Source organism: Ascidia mentula, chromosome 8 (genome assembly GCF_947561715.1).
Source record: "Ascidia mentula chromosome 8, kaAscMent1.1, whole genome shotgun sequence".
Lineage (NCBI taxonomy): Eukaryota > Metazoa > Chordata > Ascidiacea > Phlebobranchia > Ascidiidae > Ascidia > Ascidia mentula.
In genome coordinates this window covers 16,863,366-16,881,974 of record NC_138573.1, presented here as the reverse complement: position 1 = coordinate 16,881,974, position 18,609 = coordinate 16,863,366, and the positions used below count along the sequence as shown (strand labels likewise).

Genomic DNA, 18,609 nt, shown 5'->3' with positions numbered 1-18,609 from the left:
ACAGCAGAATTAAACAGTGCAACGATTTTGTGTTGGGGCAGCAATAGTTGACTGGGTAACAGGGCCAGTGACCAAAAAAGACATTATTTAAACTGGAACATAACTTTTGTGAAGTTGTGTAAATACAATAAGGCTTAAATTAAACAAAAACTTTATTAAATTATGTTTTTGTGTGTTTTCAAAACAGTTCGAACACCAAACATTTGTGTCATAAAATGCTATAAAAGTGTTTGGAGAAACTAACATGTCTTCATCTTCGCCACCGCCAACCACTCCTATAAACCCACGGCCCAAGGAAGTTAAACATGCTCTACACAAAGATGTCTTCCATCCTAAAGGCGAAAGACTCATAGGTTTTACTAAGGTATGTTGGCAACGAAAACTAATTCATAGGAAATAATTTTCGAGTAAGTATATTAGATGGTAGTTAAAATACTGTACTGTGTCCAGTAGTGTTTGCATTGCATCATTTGGTTTTGTTTGCACAACTGCCCATTCAGTAAATACCTTGTGTGTTTTGTCATGCCCAGACTACATTACTCAGCTTGCAAAAAATTCCCAAAGTTCATACAGTATATATGTATATATATTCAGTACATATTTGTATGTATGTATTGGCTTCAATATTAATTAATTTTGACTGCAGTTGGTGGAATTAGACACTCACTATGCAAATTCCAATACAGACATTTTTGTTTAATTATTTATTTTTTCACAGACGTTAGATTGATTAGATCGCAATCAAAACAAAGTGTGTGTTTATGTAAAATATTAATTTGATGGTGACACGACTATTTATGTATGTATTTAAAAATTTACAGGTGTCAAAAACAGAGCAAACAGGATTACCATTTAACAAGAAGGAAAACGTCCATTATCTTTGTTGTTCAGTGACTGTAAAAAGGCCAGTCAAAGCATTTATAAGCAGGTATTTGTTTTTTTTAATTTCTTTAGGCAATTTGCATAGGTTAAAACTGGTGGTTGAGTTTAAATAAACTAATATAAGTTTAAAGTTGTGAAAAGTTTTTAATATATTGTTTGGTGAAAAGGTATAGGAGACCTGACAAAGGTGATGGTTATGAACAAAGAAGATTATGGCCTGTGGAAGAATTGACGGTAATTCTATATTATTAATCTTATTTATTAGTTCTAAGTTGTGTCACTGAAACATTCAATAAAAACTTGTTCTTGTATATTTATTTTCTTTCCAGATAACAAAGTTCATAGTGCTTTTCAAGATAATAAAGTTCATAGTGCTTTTCCAGATAACATGTCTCATTTGGTGATATTTATATTGGAATAAAGAAATCATTAATAATGAATAAAGCCAGTTTCATTTTTTCCATTTTTTGATGCCACAGTTGTTGGAGTAATATCATAATTTATAATATTAAGGTAAAGTTAATTATCTTCAAAAAAAATATTAAAACTTGAATGAAAAAGTATAATTCATGTAATATATTGATTTGCATTTTATTTTAACACCAGAAAGTGGACGGATACAGTGCGTCAACCGGCTGCCTTCAATTTGACCTTTATTTTGACCGAGCTTTTCGTTTCGAGGCCATTAGTGGGCAGGAGAAGGAAGAATTTTTGCAGAGCATTGCAACAGTTTGTGCCAAGCATCTTGACAAACGGGCACCACCACCTTTTATTAACGTTTCAACTAAAATTACCAAAACACTTCCCACTGCCTCAGGTGATTATTTGGGTGTTTATTCTAATATTTGTAAATATTAAATTTGACAACAGAATTAATTCCAGTTTGCAATAAATATTAAAAACAAAGACATTTACTTATTTTTTTGGTTTTGTGAACTATACATGGGTGTTAGGTTCATTATTACTGTTAGTTTTAGTCACTTATTGGCTTTTTGAAAAAGCCTCACTAATTGTGTGAATTCTACTTCAGTGCAATCCCAGATGGACAGAAACAAAAAGGATCTTATAGAAAGGGGACAGAAACTATCGGGAGTTGATACGAAAACAGCAGAAATGGCTGAAACAGCAAAAAGTTTTTCACAAACCGCTCATGAACTCGCCAATCACTACAAGAATGCCTGACCTGTATCTTTTGTTCACCCGTTCTTGCAATGTTTCAATAAGTACATTCGTTATTGTTGCAATGCAATTTCTCTTCTGCTGCACATCTGGATGCACAATTTCGGGGGCTTCTATCGTTGTGTGTGAGTTGGTGCTGGCTATTGATTTGCCTTTATTGGCATATTCAAATATTTTTGCCAGTTTAAACTTTGGTGAACCTTATTTCACCTGTCATGTGAATTTTTAAAGACCCGGTGAGTTCAGAAAAAAGGGTCTTCTCGTAGACGAAGAATTATATTTAATTATGCATTTTACTTACAATTTAGTGTTATCTATAAGCCAGTTGTTGTATTTTATGACATTTGAACTTGATTTATTGGTCTATTTCAACAGCAAGATGTTACATATATTATGTAGATTGACACTGTTAAGTATTATGTTGTTTTGTGTTTTCAATCTATTAGTTTGTTTAGAGGGTATATTGGCTTTTGACTTGTAATCTGTGACACTGCAGCCAATATTTTGGGTATGTCATATTTACATGGTAAAATTTCGTGCAATTTTCTCCTTAAATGGTGTCACCACCTACCAAGTATGAACTCCTCAAACGTTATTATTTTGTTGGTACAGCCATTTGTAGATGCTTGGTGCACAGTGTTGCCATTTTATGCGCAGATTATTCCGAATACAAACTTGAACAGTGGACCATGTATTGACAAATAATTATATATCTTGTACGGCAAAGGCCATTTGTACAAAACCCTGAAATTATGATGAAAAAAATCCCATTGAATGTTTGGTTGAAAAATTTATTGGTAATAGTTGAAACACACACAGGCATAACATGCGACAAATGCAAGCACTGGAACAACTAACAGATAGCTTGCAAGGAGCAGCACAAACAACTTTTCTGAATACGGAACATTCGTGCTGCACAAAATCGGCCAAGTAATCTTTGTAACAAACACTTAATGAGGGTGGTCAGGTCGGCGTTTTCTAAAAATAAATTTTTGTTGTTTACAGTAAAATGAACATCAAAACACAAATCAGGAATTTTTCAACATATTCTACTCCAATCCACAAAACAATTTAAAATAATATTAAATTTATTTAATTACCTTGGAGCAGCTCTGATAATGTTGTCAACACGAAGAATCATTTCTGCTGCTTCTGCAGCGCTCAGCAAAACCTGGCGCTTAACTTGGTATGATTCTGTGATACCGAGACTTTTTACACAAGCAATTTCACCCTCGTCCATATCTGCAAACCAACACAAAAGTTTATTTTTAGTGATGCTCCAGAATATAAGCAACAATATATTTTAAGATATGTTTTCATTAAAAGACTTAAAACTAATGTTGAAAAATTATTACTGTTAAACATATTTCAAATAAATGCAAAACAAAACTAAATGTCACACAAAATAACAGTAGTTGCTTTAGTTAAATGCCACTTATTTGTAAATGCTTTATTTTATTCTATTCCTGTCCTAACGTTAGGTCTATGGTACGATTAACCATTGTATGGTTTACATCTTTCACCAACCTAGGCCGTAAGTATTTTTTCCTTCAGCATGAGCCGCCCTCAACTGGGAAACAAGCTCTGCGCTGTCAAATCCTGCATTATCAGCAATCGTGACAGGGATCTGAAAGTTGGGAAAATGATTGTTACATAAATCAAAAACAATGTTTATGCTTCTGTTTTGTTTAGATTGTAATTCCATTTGCCAACTGAAAAACCATTATTTTAATAAAAGTGTGATGTTTACTGAATAAAATTGGCACATAAATACAACAATGGCAACAGATAATAAAAAGTATGTATTCCAGAAGCAAATATCTTCTGAAGAAAACACAATTACCTGAAGAAGAGCTCTTGCAAATGACTCCATGGCAGCTGATTCTTTGCCTGGAGTTTTCATTGCACTTACAGAAACTGCATTAGCCATGAGTGCTTCAGAACAGCCTCCACCTTGCACAGTTCGGGTTTCAGCGACTGTCCTCTGCAGTACACAAAGTGCATCATGAAGGGAACGTTCTGATTCATCAAGAATTTGCTTGGTTGCACCACGAAGAACAATGGTACAGGCTTCGGCCCTTGCAACTCCTAAATAAAAAAACAATAGTTGAATACAAGTTGTTAACTTTACTAAAATACATTTTTTTAAAGGTTGTACACTCACCAGAAAATTTAATTAGTTTATCTTCTCCAATCATAACCTCCTCAATGAGGTCACAATGTCCAAGGGTGACAAGGTCAGGTCGATCAAATGTAGAACAAATTTCACCACCAAGAACAAGAGCGAGTCTTTCCACTCCTTCAAAATCAGCATGTTCTATCGCCATGACACCCGCATCAGCGAAAAGTTGTTCTGGGTAATTATAGATAAGTTGTCTGAAAAAAACAAAAAGAACGAAAATTAGTTTGAATAGTCGACAGGGTAGTTGGTCTAGTTTCTGTGGATGCTTTTCAGGTCACATTCTTTCCATGTCGGTCTCCTGATATTGTTGAAAAAAAAAAGAACAGACCCAGCAACCTTTTTTTGTCTGCTTTGAAATGTAGAAGCACTTAAACCTTTCCCCATACCTGTTGATGAAGCAGTTAATATTGTGAGCCATAATCTTTTCACATTTTTCTTTCATTTTGTTTTTTTCTGCAAGCTCGATTTCTGCAACTTTCGCTGTTCCATCAACTCTTACCCGTGACCCAAAAATCTGCACAAACATTACAAATAGTTTTATTTTGTTTTATCGTATTTATCAATATTTTATACATCATTGTTTACATCAGGTACATATATAGCAAACCTTGATTTTGTCTGTGTCCATAGAAGTGTTTGCAATCATAATTTTTACATTTTCTAATCTCTTTGGCTGATTCATCCCAATTTTTTTGTCCAACAAAAATCCTTCATCAAGATAGGAATCTGTCATTGTGCCTCCAAGCTTTTTAATAATCTGCAAATGAATATTCCATTTTGTTTTAATTTGCACAGAACTCCAAATAGATTCAGTATTTTAAATTCAAAACAAGATTTATATTAAGTGCATGTTCGGTGTTGTTGATGTACAGCAAAACATGTAAAATGTTCACCTGTATGGCTTCTAGATTCCCACTGCTTTTTAATCTCAAAATAGCATCAACAGCCATTTTGGAGAAGAAGTCTTTGTGTTGTGTTAAAAGTTTTGAACTAAGCGTTGTTCTTGCAACATTCATTAAATCTTTGTGGAACAGTTCTTCATCTTTTCTGCAATATTAAGAAGTCTCAAATGTTTATGTGAGATAATCTGTATATATACATATCAATATTCAAGAGATAATTTAGGAGATTATCTGTTATATTAATCTGTTAACACTGAAGGCTGATTCCTGCAGTCAAATTTCTGACGTTTTTTTCTATTTTTATTTTACATTGATAGTTTGTCAAACAATAAACCAACCAGTTTCAAAATCCAAATAAACATCAAATATATCAATCAACTAAACAACAGGTCCATTTTGTGGCAGAGTTTTTAACGCTTACCCATTGTCAACAGCTGAATCCTCCAATGCCTTCTTTGCAGCAGCGACAGCCAACCTCCACCCTCTTACAATTGTTTGAGGATGAAATTTCTGTGCGACAAGTTTTTCTGCTTCCTAAACAGAAGATTAAACAGCTATACTTTGTGTATTCCTGCCACTTGCATAGAGTCAACAACAATGACTTACTCGTAGAAGTTCTGCAGCAAGAACAGTTACCGAAGTTGTTCCATCTCCAACTTCATCATCCTGCACTTTGGCAAGGTCTAAAAACATTTTATTTTAGTGTGATTTCACATCTACAGGCTGTTTTGGTACTAAAAAAATAAGCTAACTGAATTTAAAATGTAAGTCTATAAATGTTCATTACTTAAACAGCAAGTAAAACTACATACATTAAGCTGATTTTGAAACAAAAGTTTTACTCTTCAACCTTATCATACTTGTGGACCAGTAAGTCTTAAACACAACTCTTAATAGCCTAGCATTTTTAAAAATCTAAACTAAAATGTAAAACAAAAAACTGTACATTTAATAAGACAAAATAATGCAATTCGCACTCAATTAAATGAGAATAGAATATGTATTTGGGGACAGCAGACAGAAAAAATATTATACAGACCAGTGGTAGAGAAAAGGTGTATTATATAACATGTTTACCATGATTACATACATTGGTGCAGAGTTTTGCATACCAACAGATGTGCGGGGAGTAAAATATGCTAACTTCAGAAGATCGTTTGCACGCTATATTATACAGGTTATAGCATCTTTTATGATAACAAGTGTTTTAGCCGGCGATGTAAGTAATTGCCGATTGAAAAAAAATCGACAAAATGATGTTTTAAATAAATGCCTTTGCGACGAACCTGGTAGTCAATTTTCCCTACACAAACGATAACGTGATTTTGCTTGTGTTGCATAATTGTAGATCACAATTGCGAGTTATACGAAACTGTGTGCTAAGCACCTTTATGAGTGTAATTAGAGGTATGTGCCTTCGTTTTTAATGCGGTTTGAACCGAAGAAAGCCCTGTACTCTACGCCAGTGATTACATACCCACAAGAACTTTTGCTGCTGGATTATCAACTCCCACTGATTTAAGAATAGTTGCACCATCATTGGTTACAGTTATTCCAGGTTCAGAGTTTGGGCCTTGACCTGGACTCATCAGAATTTTGTCCATACCCTTGGGACCGAGGGTACTTTTTACAAGGTCGCCAATGGCAATTGCTCCCACAAATGAAGACTAATAAAAAAAACTTACAAGTTTAAATAAAACAAAAAAGACACCAACCCAATTTTTTGAAATTTAGGTATGAATTGGTCAGCAAAATAAATTCAGAAGCACATTTAGTCACAAGATAAAAAAATAATTATGATATGGTTTGGAATGCTCCAAATTCCAACATGACCAGCAATGTGGTGAAAAAAAAGCAATGTGTGTCTTTTTCGCACCCACATATACATTTAAAAAGTGATACCAATTTTAACCTTATTTGTACGCATAAACACAGACAGTGTAACAGATATGTCAAATGAGTTACCATTCTTGCAATTTCAGCCCTTTCTTCATCTGCTCCTTGAGAGTAAATCGACACAGGGTTTAGGGACATCTGCAACAAATAAAAGTTGCATCATGAAAAGAAATAGCTTACAGTCAACAAGCACCAAGCACTTACCATTTTGCAGGGTTATGTTTGGCTACCAATTATGAAAGAAGACTCTGTTGCAGAAAATATTTTGAGATTTTCAATTTCCTATTGAAATTAGCAATCAAAATAACTTAGAAACCTACAAGTAAAGTTTTATGTGTTTTCATAAACTGTAGACTATGTTTAATCATTTTTGAAAGAAATGGTCTATTTTATGTTCATTGGTTTAGGATAGCACAACGAAGGCAAATAACCAACTGCCTTAAACTACGTTTGTCATTTTATTGAACTATACAACATATTAACCTGCTGCCATTGGTAACTCAACAAACGCTTTTTGCTAGCACTGTAAAATATTCTATTTCGAATCGGGACGAGTCCAGAAGTTTCCATGATGGATTTATATCCCATGACAGCTAGAGGTATCAAAAAGTTTTTCTTTATTTATTGCTTTAAAACTAACATTATAAGTCCTAATAAATGCATGGCTGATAAATAATATACCCTTTTACATCAATAATATAACAAGATTAGAAGAAAAAACCAACTATCTACCGAAGATGCTGTTAGCATATCTACCACTGATTGGATTACAGATTCGCAGCATGGTTTGTTTCCGAAGGATGTTGGTTAATTGTAGCGGTTTAACATTCACCAGAGTAAAGACTTTTGATGTAAAATTAACATATTATTCTTCAGTATGGACTTATTCCGCCTATTGCTCTCGCTTGTGCAAATATACTCAAATGAACACTAAGTATTACACAAGTGCACGAAGCACTTTTTCGCAAAACCGCTGCAGAGGAGGATCTTGCGTCTCTCGGAAATGCCAGAATCGCACGTCAATACTTGTTGGTTTTAACACAAAAATTGTCCGGCATTTGGAAAGCTTACGCTGATGAAAACTCGGACGTTAAATTGGGTGTGATCGCCTGCTATGTGGTATTTTTAAACCTTTCAGATATTCTAAAACTGCAACAAATGGACTCGAATCACATCGGCTATTGATGCTAAAATATGCCATAACAAAGCGGAGGATCATTCATTCACAACAAAGCTCTGACAGCACTGACTATAAACGCCCACTTAAGACAAAAAGCAGGAAGCAGCATACTATCGCACTATAGTGTGGTTGCCTACAGTGAGTTTCCGAGAGGCATCCTTATAAAAGCTACGTTGGATCGACATTGTTGTTAAAGGTAGGGGTATAGTTTGCAAACAATTCTGGAAAATTTTGTGAATGTAGATTGCAGGAAATAAGGAATTTTTTTATAGTTTTATTGCACTTATTTTATTTTACAAAACAGGTGAGCTTTCGCCGTAAAGAAAGATGAACATTTTGAAGCTAAAGCTAACAGATAAGCCAGCGAACAGATGAGCATCATTTTGTTGCAAACGATAACAGAAAAAACTAAAGGTTTTAAATAATTTAAAGGTCTTTTAACATTTTGTAGATTGATCACAACAAAAACACGAGTTGCATTTTTTTGTGACGAAGCAAAACACGTTGGACATTAGTTTAATCAAAACGATATGTAGGCTAAATAGAGGCTTTTTCGCTATTCGCTGCATCGCCATTATAGCAATACATACACAATTGTCTATTGTTTTTGCTTCTCGCCTGCAGGCTTTCCAGTTTGTTTACAATGCTGGTTTAAAGGAAGGCGCCTTTGTTGAACCAGTGCTACGTAAGCACAAACGCCAATTATTCATAATTAATGCACAGGGTCCTGCTTCTGGCATTGTTTAACCAACGTTGACTATTCTAAACCCTGAGGATGCTTCTGCAAACATTGAGTCAGTTATTGCTGCAAATAAAAAGTACTTTGAAATGTTTTCTTGTCATACAAACGTTTCCGACTTTATCTATGCATTTGATGTCAATGGCAGGCGAACAGTAGAGTACGGGTTCAAATCGCGGTGGAATCATGTTGTGAGTAATTATAGACCTAAACCGTTTAAAAAGTAGAAAACGATCGCCGGATAAAATCAGTCATAAATTAAACCCATCACACGTACACAATTTCGCACCATGGTCCTAAAACCTCTGCAGTCAGTTAACAACAGTGACGTACTTTCTAGTAATTCGAATATGTTTGAAGTGGTGCAAGTTCATTCAGCAACGTAAGGTCTTTGCTTTGGTTGATTACATTCCGCTCCCGATCCTTTGTGGTGGTTTCCCAAGTATGTAAATACTGAAGAGAAACTAGAAGCTGCGGCCCGAAGTCGCTTTGTTATTGTAGCTCAGTACGTTCGATATGACTCGTCGTATTGCGGTGATGTCACCGCATCAGTCGATCGTTTACAGTTGCTGTTTCCACAGCGCGTTTACGGTTTATGTGCGGTTCATATTAACGGCTTTATCACTGTAATTTTGTAAGGTCATAAAATGCGCAGGGGAATAGACAATTCACAGTAGGTTGACGTGATGAGTTTTCAGAGTTATAACCTAGCTTATAGTTTATAGAGCTGCTGCTGCTGCTGCTGCTGGCTCAAAGTGCGAGTTGCTATTCAAACCGGTTTTATGCAATAGAAAAACTTTAAATGCCCCTATATGCATGCTAGCCTAGAGTGTGATGGATCTTCATAGTTTTGAAAGTTCTGTTACCCACACTAGATACGCTAAAGAAAAACGCAATAGGAATAGAAAAGAAAGTCGTATCACAATGTTGATGTTGAGTCTTGCCTGTGTGTCCAAAGTACAGTCTAGTGTCGACTCGAGTCATTTCTGATAATTATTTCCTCGTGTGAGTAATCGCTGTGTCCAATTCTTGCAAGTTTGCTTCGACGTTTGTCACATTTAGACGGGTTGGACAATATAGATTCCTGAGAATGCATATAGTGTTTGTTGTGGTCGTGGTTTGTATAAAGTAGCGGGGGAGTATTTTGTCTGTTGCTTGTTGCAATTTGAGTGTAACACAGGCCCCCATCAGCCCATACTGTTCGAATAGTTCATTATATGTTATTACGTATAATATGTAACTGTCTGGATGTGTGCGTTTCATTTGAGTCCTAATGTTTGGTCTTGTTTTTTGTTACAATTTGGGTTGGTCATGATAATCACTTTTTGTAAGACTTTTAGTTCCACGATCCAAAAAAATGAAGTTATCATTGGGCGATCTATACTTTATACGAACATTTCCACTTACAATATAAGGATGTTCGCTGTTATAACTCCATGGAGATGAGGGAAATCTGCTTATACTGCTTATACTAAAGTGCGTGCATCTATAAGTTCGGCAAATGGCAACAGTTAAATAGGAAGGTTCGCATTTAAATAAACTGAAGCAACCAAACTTTACCGACGAAACTTCAACCGAGTTGCAGTGGCATCGTATGGCTTCTAAACCTGCATCTGGAAGACACTTTTTGTTGGGCTGCTTTTAGGCAGTGTAACCCTCAACGTTTGAGTTCCCAAATGATATGTAACTTTCTACAATGTCGTTGATAAAAGAAATAACTTCCTCACTGTGGTTTTCATGTTCTGCGCCATATTCGTCTTGTGCGGCGCCGAAACTGAAGCGTAAACACTACATGTGCGACCTAGGTACCAATCGTACGTTTGTTTAGCTATAAAAAGTACAACGTCCACACTGGGGAAAGCACCAAAGTGCTGCATTACGTAATTGTGACGTTAATGCGCCTTAGGGTGAACCAAGGTTTCGTTTGTGATAAACCGCACGTGCTTTGACAAACTTCGGAAAGTTTTTTAAGTTCCGCGTGTTTGTGACGGCGATGTGTTACTTCGTGTTACTTCACTAACTAATATGTGTTACTTCACTAACTAAGGCTGAGGTCATTAAACTTTCCCAGACAGTCATTAACCGCTCGAAGAATACGCATTATTCAGAAGAGACGTATTTTACATGTAAAAACTGATCAGATATTTGGATAAAGGTGTGTTGTAAATTCCGATGCCTCGTTTGACCTTTAAATGGGACAGTAATTGTCAAGGGATTATAAACGCAAAGAATAGCAAAGTTTTCAACCTTTTTTAATTTTAAATATTACGCATGGAATCGGCACTTGCGATGCCACGGTACAAAGTTGAATGTGTTGAACGCAATTAAACTTATTTTATTATATACAACCCTAAGCAACAACAGATTTCCTCTATTTATAAAACAGATTTGTAGATTTCTGTAACCTGTTGACATAAATTGTCCAACCAAGTCAATGAAAATGATGAACGGTTCTAGCAGTTCGCCTGCTGTAGACAAAAACGCTTACGGCGACTTGTCCAAACAAGCTCAAATCCGATGCAGTGTCATCGAAGAAATCGTTTCCCGCGAAAAAGTTTACCTGAAGATTCTCCACTTTGCAGTTGAAGTAAGTGCGGAACCTGGGTGTTGTAGCCAGTGGTGGGATTCAAATATTTTCGCATCTGGTTCTCTCACTAGCAGCATGTCACATTAACCGCAGGAATATACAGTACTCGAAGTGAAACATAGGCCTACACATACTTAATAACAAACGGTTCGCGTTGGTCATTAAATTCCATGAACAGGATTGCGCGAACCGGTGCAAACCGGTTAAATCTCACCCTGGTGGTGACGTATACGGAATATAGGAATGGGATGTGAACTTATTTGAAAATGTTTTTAAAGTTGTCAATAGGAAAAGATTTGAAGCGCAAATTTATACCAAAACATCAAAGTTAAAACCCTTATAATTATCGTGGTAAAATCCCCATTCACACAACCTGCTACGTAAGGTTTCGCTTTTAAATGCCCCGAGGGCAGTACATAGAGTGAAAAGTTTGCGTATAACTGCTTTGTATAATTTTTACTCATATACATGAATATAATGTGATGAAGTTTCAATGCGTGATCGTTGCTACTGTTAGGTCATGCAGTATAAGTACTTCCTGGATGCAACATTTTCTAGTGTTCAAAATTACCCCGCTTGTTACGTGATAATTATGACGTATCCGTTTTATTGTTGGTCGCTATTAGTGCATGTTGGTCGTTAACTAATGTTTGAGGTAAACCAATGGTCATACCCGGGCTACCTAAATGGGTTTCAAATATCATTTCTCATGGATGGACTAACTTATGCATTTGTATCAAACTAAAACATAGCAAAAAACAGGGGAACTTTTTGTCCATGCGTATAGGTATAGACTTGTAAAGACTAACCGAGCACGTTAAGTAATGTATTCAATGTCATTTACGATCAAACATTCCCACGTTTTAACTAATGTTTCCCTCAAATTCGTCCAATCCTTAAAAAACTTGCCTTGTTTTCTAGTGTTCAACTGTAGATACATATACGATCCCACCGTTTATTGAATATTTGTAGCACACTATTTTGATGCACTCCATGTTTTATATAACATAGTATACCAACCTTGACTGCGCGCAATCTCTCTACAAACAAATTACTTTAATCCTATTGGTCTGCTAGGCAATAGCTTTGCCAAAAGTGTCAGCTAGAGCCAGTCCTGTTTATTGGTCGGTTGACTTTTGCACAGAAATGAGGAAAATAACCTAACTTTTATCAGGTAATGAAGGCTGAGTTCGAGAAATGTTGCGAACAAATCGAATTCGAGATCGAGGACGGTCACGTGAGGGCGCTCTTCGGAAACATGGCGGACATCTTGGAAGTCCACGAATCTCTCCTCTCATCCATCGAAGCTGCCGCCGGGAGCAAGGAAGTTGGAAGAGATGAGGATTTCTACAGAAAGATGTCGGAATCAAATATCGGCGGAATTTTTGTTAAAATGGTAAATGTAAAAGTGATGGTTGTTGGTGAACGTATACAGGGCACCTGAGAGAAAAATGTGCCTGGGCGAAAAACTGTTTTTTTTGAACAGCCTTTATAATAGAAATCCCTTGGTTTAAAAGCTAAAAAACATGTTCGCGGGCCCAATTTTTGATATTCATGGGCCCGTTTACTGATATGGCCCCCGATGAGCGGCACTGGAACACCCCTTTTGTGGGGCCTGGTCGTATATGTTCCGCAAAAAACATACGAATTGAACAATATCCAGTACTTCACAAACTCTTTTCCGCATCAGGAGTTTGCAAAATTGAGTGACGCTGACTTTACATGAAAAGACATTTTGAAAATATTTTTCTGTTTTGCTGCCATTAAGTCCACCCATCAGTGTGTCGTATATTGAAATAACGTTAACTAAATCGAACTTGAATAGAGCGGTGTTAAAAATGTAAAACAAAAAATAGGCCAAAAATTTTTGTGGCTAATAATAATCTAGCACTGAGTAATGTATGACAAATGATTTGGCGCTGTGACAAAAAAAAACGATGATTTAATAGCGCGCGGCGGACACAAAATGACAAATTGCAGATGACCGAGTGACGAATTGTCGGTAACCGGGCGTACGTACCAGGCTATCTTCATAAACGGCAATAATTTAATTATTGCACTAATAATAATGACAAATCGATTGAACATGTGCGGTTATTTTAGGCATAAAAATGCCGTTTGTTTTCAGGGTGTACCATGTCATAATTTAAAAGTCAACCGTAAACCATTGTGTCGTTTTTTTTACTTCGAAAGCATCAACGCATTTTTTGTGTTTTAGAGAGATTCCTTCAAGACATACGAGATTTACTGCAGTAACCACAGCAGGGCGGAGAAGGTTGCTACAGATATAATCAACATGACAACGCTGAAACCTAAACTACAGGTTGGGAAAATGCAAAATATCATCGAATAAAGTTACCAAAACAAATTTATTTTCTTCATTCTGATGCTGCCTGTCATATTAATACTACTGAGGACCCCTTACTGAGACAGTAATATACATTTTTCTCAACGTTTCGATTGATGTATAGCAATTGCCAGAATGCCCCCTTTGTATTATAAAGTACTTAAAATATAATTTACGATAAAAACTACCGATTTGTTTAGTGCATGGTTTGTAAAGACCGATAGTGCTGTTTCCTATTTTTCATGCCCGAAACACAAACAACTTCCTCCGCACCATGGCAGTGTTGTTCTGTTTTCGTATATCAACGAACGGCAACCCACATCAACCCGACAGTATTGGACATAGAATCTTTTAGTATAAAAGAACCATAGAATCTCCACTTATTTTTAGTATGTTTATAGATAACATAGAATTATCCTCAATTTTATTCGTGGTAATTTCCTCTTCTAGAAACCGGACAGTAACATTGCCCATCCGTGATGACCAAACTTTTAATCAGCTTGCATATACTAAGAACGAACTGCGATTTGTATTTTTAAAGAGATGGACCGTCGAAGGGCCGCTTAACGAGACAACCAGCAACGATGCAACAATGCTTAACACCGTGTTGTCAGAACCTCTTCATCACATCTGCAACCTCGCCGTCCTTCTTAAGGTGAAAGATGAAATATTGTCATAACCGTGACATGAACCTGATTAAATTGCCTTCCACAACGAATGATCACTGTGAAAACTACCTACGTGTACGACGCGCTCGTGTCAACAGTTGTTAAACGTTCGCCTTTGTTTGTTTTCGGCTAAGAGAGCGCTACAAGCAAACGTAAGGCCTGCATATATGTGTTTTTTTAGTACAAGTGTTAATTCAAATAATTCCACAAACGTTTGTTCGCATCTTAAAAGACATCATAAATTGGCAATCAGTGACGCGTTTCTCAGATCTTGGCCGTGTTCACTCCTCCTGCTCTCGACGATCTTGACGACGTCATCACCTCGATCCAGATCGCCCACGGCACAATGATGTCCATCGAACCCGCTAAGAGAGGTCAACGTTTGCAGAAAGCTTACGAGATTTGTGACAAACTACAGAAGGAATGGGACGAACGGGATTTGTGCAACAAGCAGGGATTTCTGACGAAACGTGGAGGAAGCGTGAAGGTGAATACAGGACACAAAATTGTTAATTAATTCAATATTATATTTTTTAACAAGACAAAAACTGACGAAGTCATTAGGCACAATTGGCATTTCTGTTTCAATAAAATAAGGTCACAATAGACTTACCCTGATCGTATTGTTTCAATTTTTCAAGATTCCAAATTTGAGTTATTTTTCCAGATGTAAGTTTTAAAATAGGTTATAGTAACTTTCGAAACACTAACTTTGTGTCAATCCAAATGCCTACATGTAACGTATATGTCATTGAATATCGGCCAAACCTGACATGTTATTATAAAGTTCAAAAATTGTTTAGTGTTTTGAAAGCCATCAATGCGTTACATCCTTATGTATCTAGCGCTTCTATTGAGACACATTCTTTTGTATAACGCCAGCTTTTATCTTGCAGAACTGGAAGATCCGTTGGTTTACATTGAGAGGATATGAGTTTAAATATTTCGATGAACCAATAGTAAGTTTTGGCATAAAATGAAAAAAATATATATTTCCTCATTGAATTTTTAGAAGCTTAAAAATTAAATTAAAATACATGTTACATGTAATATATGGCGCGTACACTCGCAGCTACACACTCGTGTTAACCAAGATTCTTGTGCAGGATGAAAAGGCTTTGACCACGTTGGATTTGAACCTTTGTACCTCCGTAATTGAAAGCGAAAGTCAGTCAAAACCCAACTGCTTTGGGTAAGTGTTCGTAACCACACAACCAGGGCAGGTATTTTATTAACATTTGATGAACCGGGCTCCGCGGTTTAACATCTTATAAATCAGACGACAGAAAAACTGACAAAAATTGAAGAAATTACCATGAAAATATTATTTTCGTTTTGTCTGGAAACATGATGCACTAAATTGAGCCCCGTGTTGAAGAATGGCACAACACCCACACGCTTTTCTATTTTGCTGCAATCTAATTATTGTGACAAATTGTAACATTTTCTATTGACAATTTTTGTTTTACCATTGTTATTACCAATCTATTTGTACCATTTCTAAGTACTCATCTAATTACCATTGACAATTTGTCACGTTTCACGCAGACTGGTTTTCGCTGAGCGTACATATTACATGTATGGCATCAGTACGAGTGAAAGAGCCGAGTGGACGAATCTGATCGCTTGGAAAATCTTTGTGATGCATTCTGCCGAAGAGAGAGCCCGATTGGCACTTGCAGCTCCTTCTCAGCAGAAACCCACAACAGTCTTGCAACTCTTGAAGTGTTAATTAGTGCTAGGTGGCTACTGACAAGCAGTTAATTCGGTGCCAATCGCTTTTTATTTTCCAGGCCCCAAACGAAATGTTGGTAATGCTTTGTGCGTAAATAGAAAAATGAATGCTTTTTGTTCATTCACCACACGTTGAACTTGACCTTTCGATTTTTTGTGTGAATCGCACCAGGTGTCAAGTAGTTGTTTGCGTGCTTGTGAAAATTGATTTCAGCGTCGAAAAAAAAAGGTCGAAAATTTCCGGCCACGGCGAAAAATCTTTTGGTTTCGGTCACGTTGACAATTTGCGAGCAACATGTACTGCTTGTATTCTTTATTTATATTTTTTCACATGGCCTTCTTTGTAAAAGAATGTAAATACGATGCTTTCCTTGCTTTCCACGAACAAATGTAGTGCAAGTGTGTTTTTATCAAAGCTGAGACTTATACAGTTGGGATTTACTGAAGCAAACTTTCCTTGTGCTTTATCCGCATTGTACTCGAAACTGAATTTGTCACGCAATTTCAGATTCGAGAATCATGTTGTACAAACAGGCAAAATTGTGGCCCTTGGCTATTCGAAAAGAATATCAATTACCTATGACTTTGGTAATTTTTCGCCACAGTGTGCAATGTGATGTTCTTTTGGTAACATGTGTAAACGTTTTATAACATCTGCCGCATTTGATATATCACTTTAAACCGCATTTTTTCATCCCAATGCGGCCGTTGCTGACCTGTAGCAATTTACTACTCTTTTACATAAACTTGCTGATAATAATTAACCGCTGCAATACCTTCTCTGCGACTGTTGTCGTTGTAAGTTCTATTGTCATGCATTTCTGCGTCTCCTTTCTGTATCTTTACGTGCTCTTTTGTAAAAACAACAAATATATAGCAATACTTGACAGTACGTAGATAACACCTCAAGTTTGTAAACATACTGTTACAATTTGTGTATAAGCTGCAGACAGATGGCCACTGTTTCGACCTAAAAGGTCTCATCAGTGCAGCTGGTGTGACTATCAGACGACTTTGCTGACCAAACGGCCAAGCAAAGACTTCCACTTTGTGGTGGCTATACAGTCACCGTCATCCGTTGGGCACCAAACTAGGTGCAACCTTACGGAGCAAACAAGGTGGAAACACTACGGCCAAGCAAGCTCAACCAATAGTGCCGTCAGGCCCCGTGTTACAATATTGAACATCAACCTCTATAAATACTGCTGGAACATAAAGCTGAAGCCGCCAAAACTGAGCGATGGTGCGTGTGCGAAACGCGATATTTAAGGAGCAAATATCGATTTTTCAATCACCAATCTGTCGCATTACATATTAACGTGCATGCAAACGGTTTCAAAACAATTTGATGCACAGGTTTTACACTGGGCATTAGAAAGACAGGATGATAATTCAAACTCAAATCTTACCAAAAAAGCATGAACTATCGCTTCGCGCTTGTGATCAATATTTTGTATGTACCTTCACAACGAAGGATTCAATAGTCCAATGCCCCCTTTGAGAAACAGCTTAATTTTACTTTTCGTAAGAAGTAAGTTTGCAACTAAACAACGGAAGATTGAATACATGCGAAAGTCGGGAGGCGAAATGGAGAATCCGTTACGTCAACGATCGTGCTGTGAGCCACAGAATTTAACAAACTTCCGCATTAGTGGCTCTCTAGCTGGCAGAGCTGGTACAACCCAACAAGGAAGTGTATGCCCAGCGATCGTGGAATAGTGAAAGTAGTGAACCATGCGGCTTGGGCGTTTACCTGAAATTTAGTCGTAAGATTTACATTCTGACGCTTTAAGAAGTTTCTGGAAGGTTGCATCCTGCAGAACGAAGCAGTTTGTTTTGAGCGCGGTGCAGATTTTAACATCTACTCCCCGCTTATATACGTAGGTGTGATACTCGTGGGTGGGTTGTGGCAAAGCGCAAGGTAGGCGAACAGGTAAGCTGTAAGCAGTTAACCCCACAACATTTCGTCAGGTGCAAATGCTTTCAGGGATCTGTTGCTTCGCATGCAATCAAAGACAAGACGCACGTTTGGGAATTTGTATGCGTCGATACATTGCTAATAAACTTAGAGCTTCTGCTACCACAAGTGATAACAATTAACACTTAAACGAGCTTACTGGCCTTTTCAACTTTACGGTTTGTTGTACAACTTATAAAGGTTTGCGCCGTTGTACTTGGGTTTTCGATAATTTGCATTTTATTGTCACTTCATGTTGCATAGCAATATGTACCTCGTATGTAAGATCACCCATCAAACAGAGGCGTTTTTACGCCCAAAACATTTCTCAAACGATCTCGCGATTTTTTAAAATC

At 36.8% G+C, this 18,609-nt stretch overlaps 3 protein-coding genes across 3 annotated transcripts; 2 read left to right on the top strand and 1 right to left on the bottom strand.

Moving 5' to 3' along the window:
• The first annotated feature begins 6 nt into the window (after positions 1-6).
• LOC145911405 (syntaxin-binding protein 6-like) lies at positions 7-2,740 on the top strand. Its single transcript, XM_082998725.1, has 5 exons — positions 7-364; positions 822-928; positions 1,050-1,116; positions 1,489-1,699; positions 1,913-2,740. Exons 1-5 carry the CDS (start codon positions 245-247, stop codon positions 2,062-2,064), a joined length of 657 nt encoding a protein of 218 aa, XP_082854851.1. The 5' UTR covers positions 7-244; the 3' UTR covers positions 2,065-2,740.
• A 106-nt stretch (positions 2,741-2,846) lies between these two features.
• LOC145910140 (T-complex protein 1 subunit beta-like) lies at positions 2,847-7,359 on the bottom strand. Its single transcript, XM_082997164.1, has 13 exons — positions 7,246-7,359; positions 7,111-7,179; positions 6,623-6,812; positions 5,752-5,828; positions 5,567-5,679; positions 5,137-5,290; positions 4,851-5,000; positions 4,630-4,757; positions 4,226-4,437; positions 3,905-4,149; positions 3,589-3,688; positions 3,162-3,303; positions 2,847-3,039 (listed from the first exon to the last, which is right to left on the bottom strand). Exons 1-13 carry the CDS (start codon positions 7,246-7,248, stop codon positions 3,012-3,014), a joined length of 1,611 nt encoding a protein of 536 aa, XP_082853290.1. The 5' UTR covers positions 7,249-7,359; the 3' UTR covers positions 2,847-3,011.
• A 3,991-nt stretch (positions 7,360-11,350) lies between these two features.
• On the top strand, positions 11,351-17,186 carry LOC145911412 (phosphatidylinositol 3,4,5-trisphosphate-dependent Rac exchanger 2 protein-like). The gene is made up of 8 exons (XM_082998734.1): positions 11,351-11,547; positions 12,722-12,943; positions 13,766-13,870; positions 14,436-14,549; positions 14,831-15,049; positions 15,459-15,521; positions 15,669-15,754; positions 16,111-17,186. Exons 1-8 carry the CDS (start codon positions 11,395-11,397, stop codon positions 16,292-16,294), a joined length of 1,146 nt encoding a protein of 381 aa, XP_082854860.1. The 5' UTR covers positions 11,351-11,394; the 3' UTR covers positions 16,295-17,186.
• Positions 17,187-18,609: the final 1,423 nt, after the last annotated feature.

Excerpts from the sequence above, each read along its gene's own strand:
- LOC145911405 (XM_082998725.1), top strand. The coding sequence starts at position 245 with ATGTCTTCATCTTCGCCACCGCCAACCACTCCTATAAACCCACGGCCC. Across the intron at positions 365-821 it reads GACTCATAGGTTTTACTAAG|GTGTCAAAAACAGAGCAAAC; the intron begins GTATGTTGGCAA and ends AAAAATTTACAG. Across the intron at positions 1,700-1,912 it reads AACACTTCCCACTGCCTCAG|TGCAATCCCAGATGGACAGA; the intron begins GTGATTATTTGG and ends ATTCTACTTCAG.
- LOC145911412 (XM_082998734.1), top strand. The coding sequence starts at position 11,395 with ATGAAAATGATGAACGGTTCTAGCAGTTCGCCTGCTGTAGACAAAAAC. Across the intron at positions 13,871-14,435 it reads CGCTGAAACCTAAACTACAG|AGATGGACCGTCGAAGGGCC; the intron begins GTTGGGAAAATG and ends GTATTTTTAAAG. Across the intron at positions 15,755-16,110 it reads TCAAAACCCAACTGCTTTGG|ACTGGTTTTCGCTGAGCGTA; the intron begins GTAAGTGTTCGT and ends CGTTTCACGCAG.
- LOC145910140 (XM_082997164.1), bottom strand. Across the intron at positions 4,758-4,850 it reads TGGACACAGACAAAATCAAG|ATTTTTGGGTCACGGGTAAG; the intron begins GTTTGCTATATA and ends ATGTTTGTGCAG. Across the intron at positions 4,150-4,225 it reads TAAACTAATTAAATTTTCTG|GAGTTGCAAGGGCCGAAGCC; the intron begins GTGAGTGTACAA and ends TTTTTTATTTAG.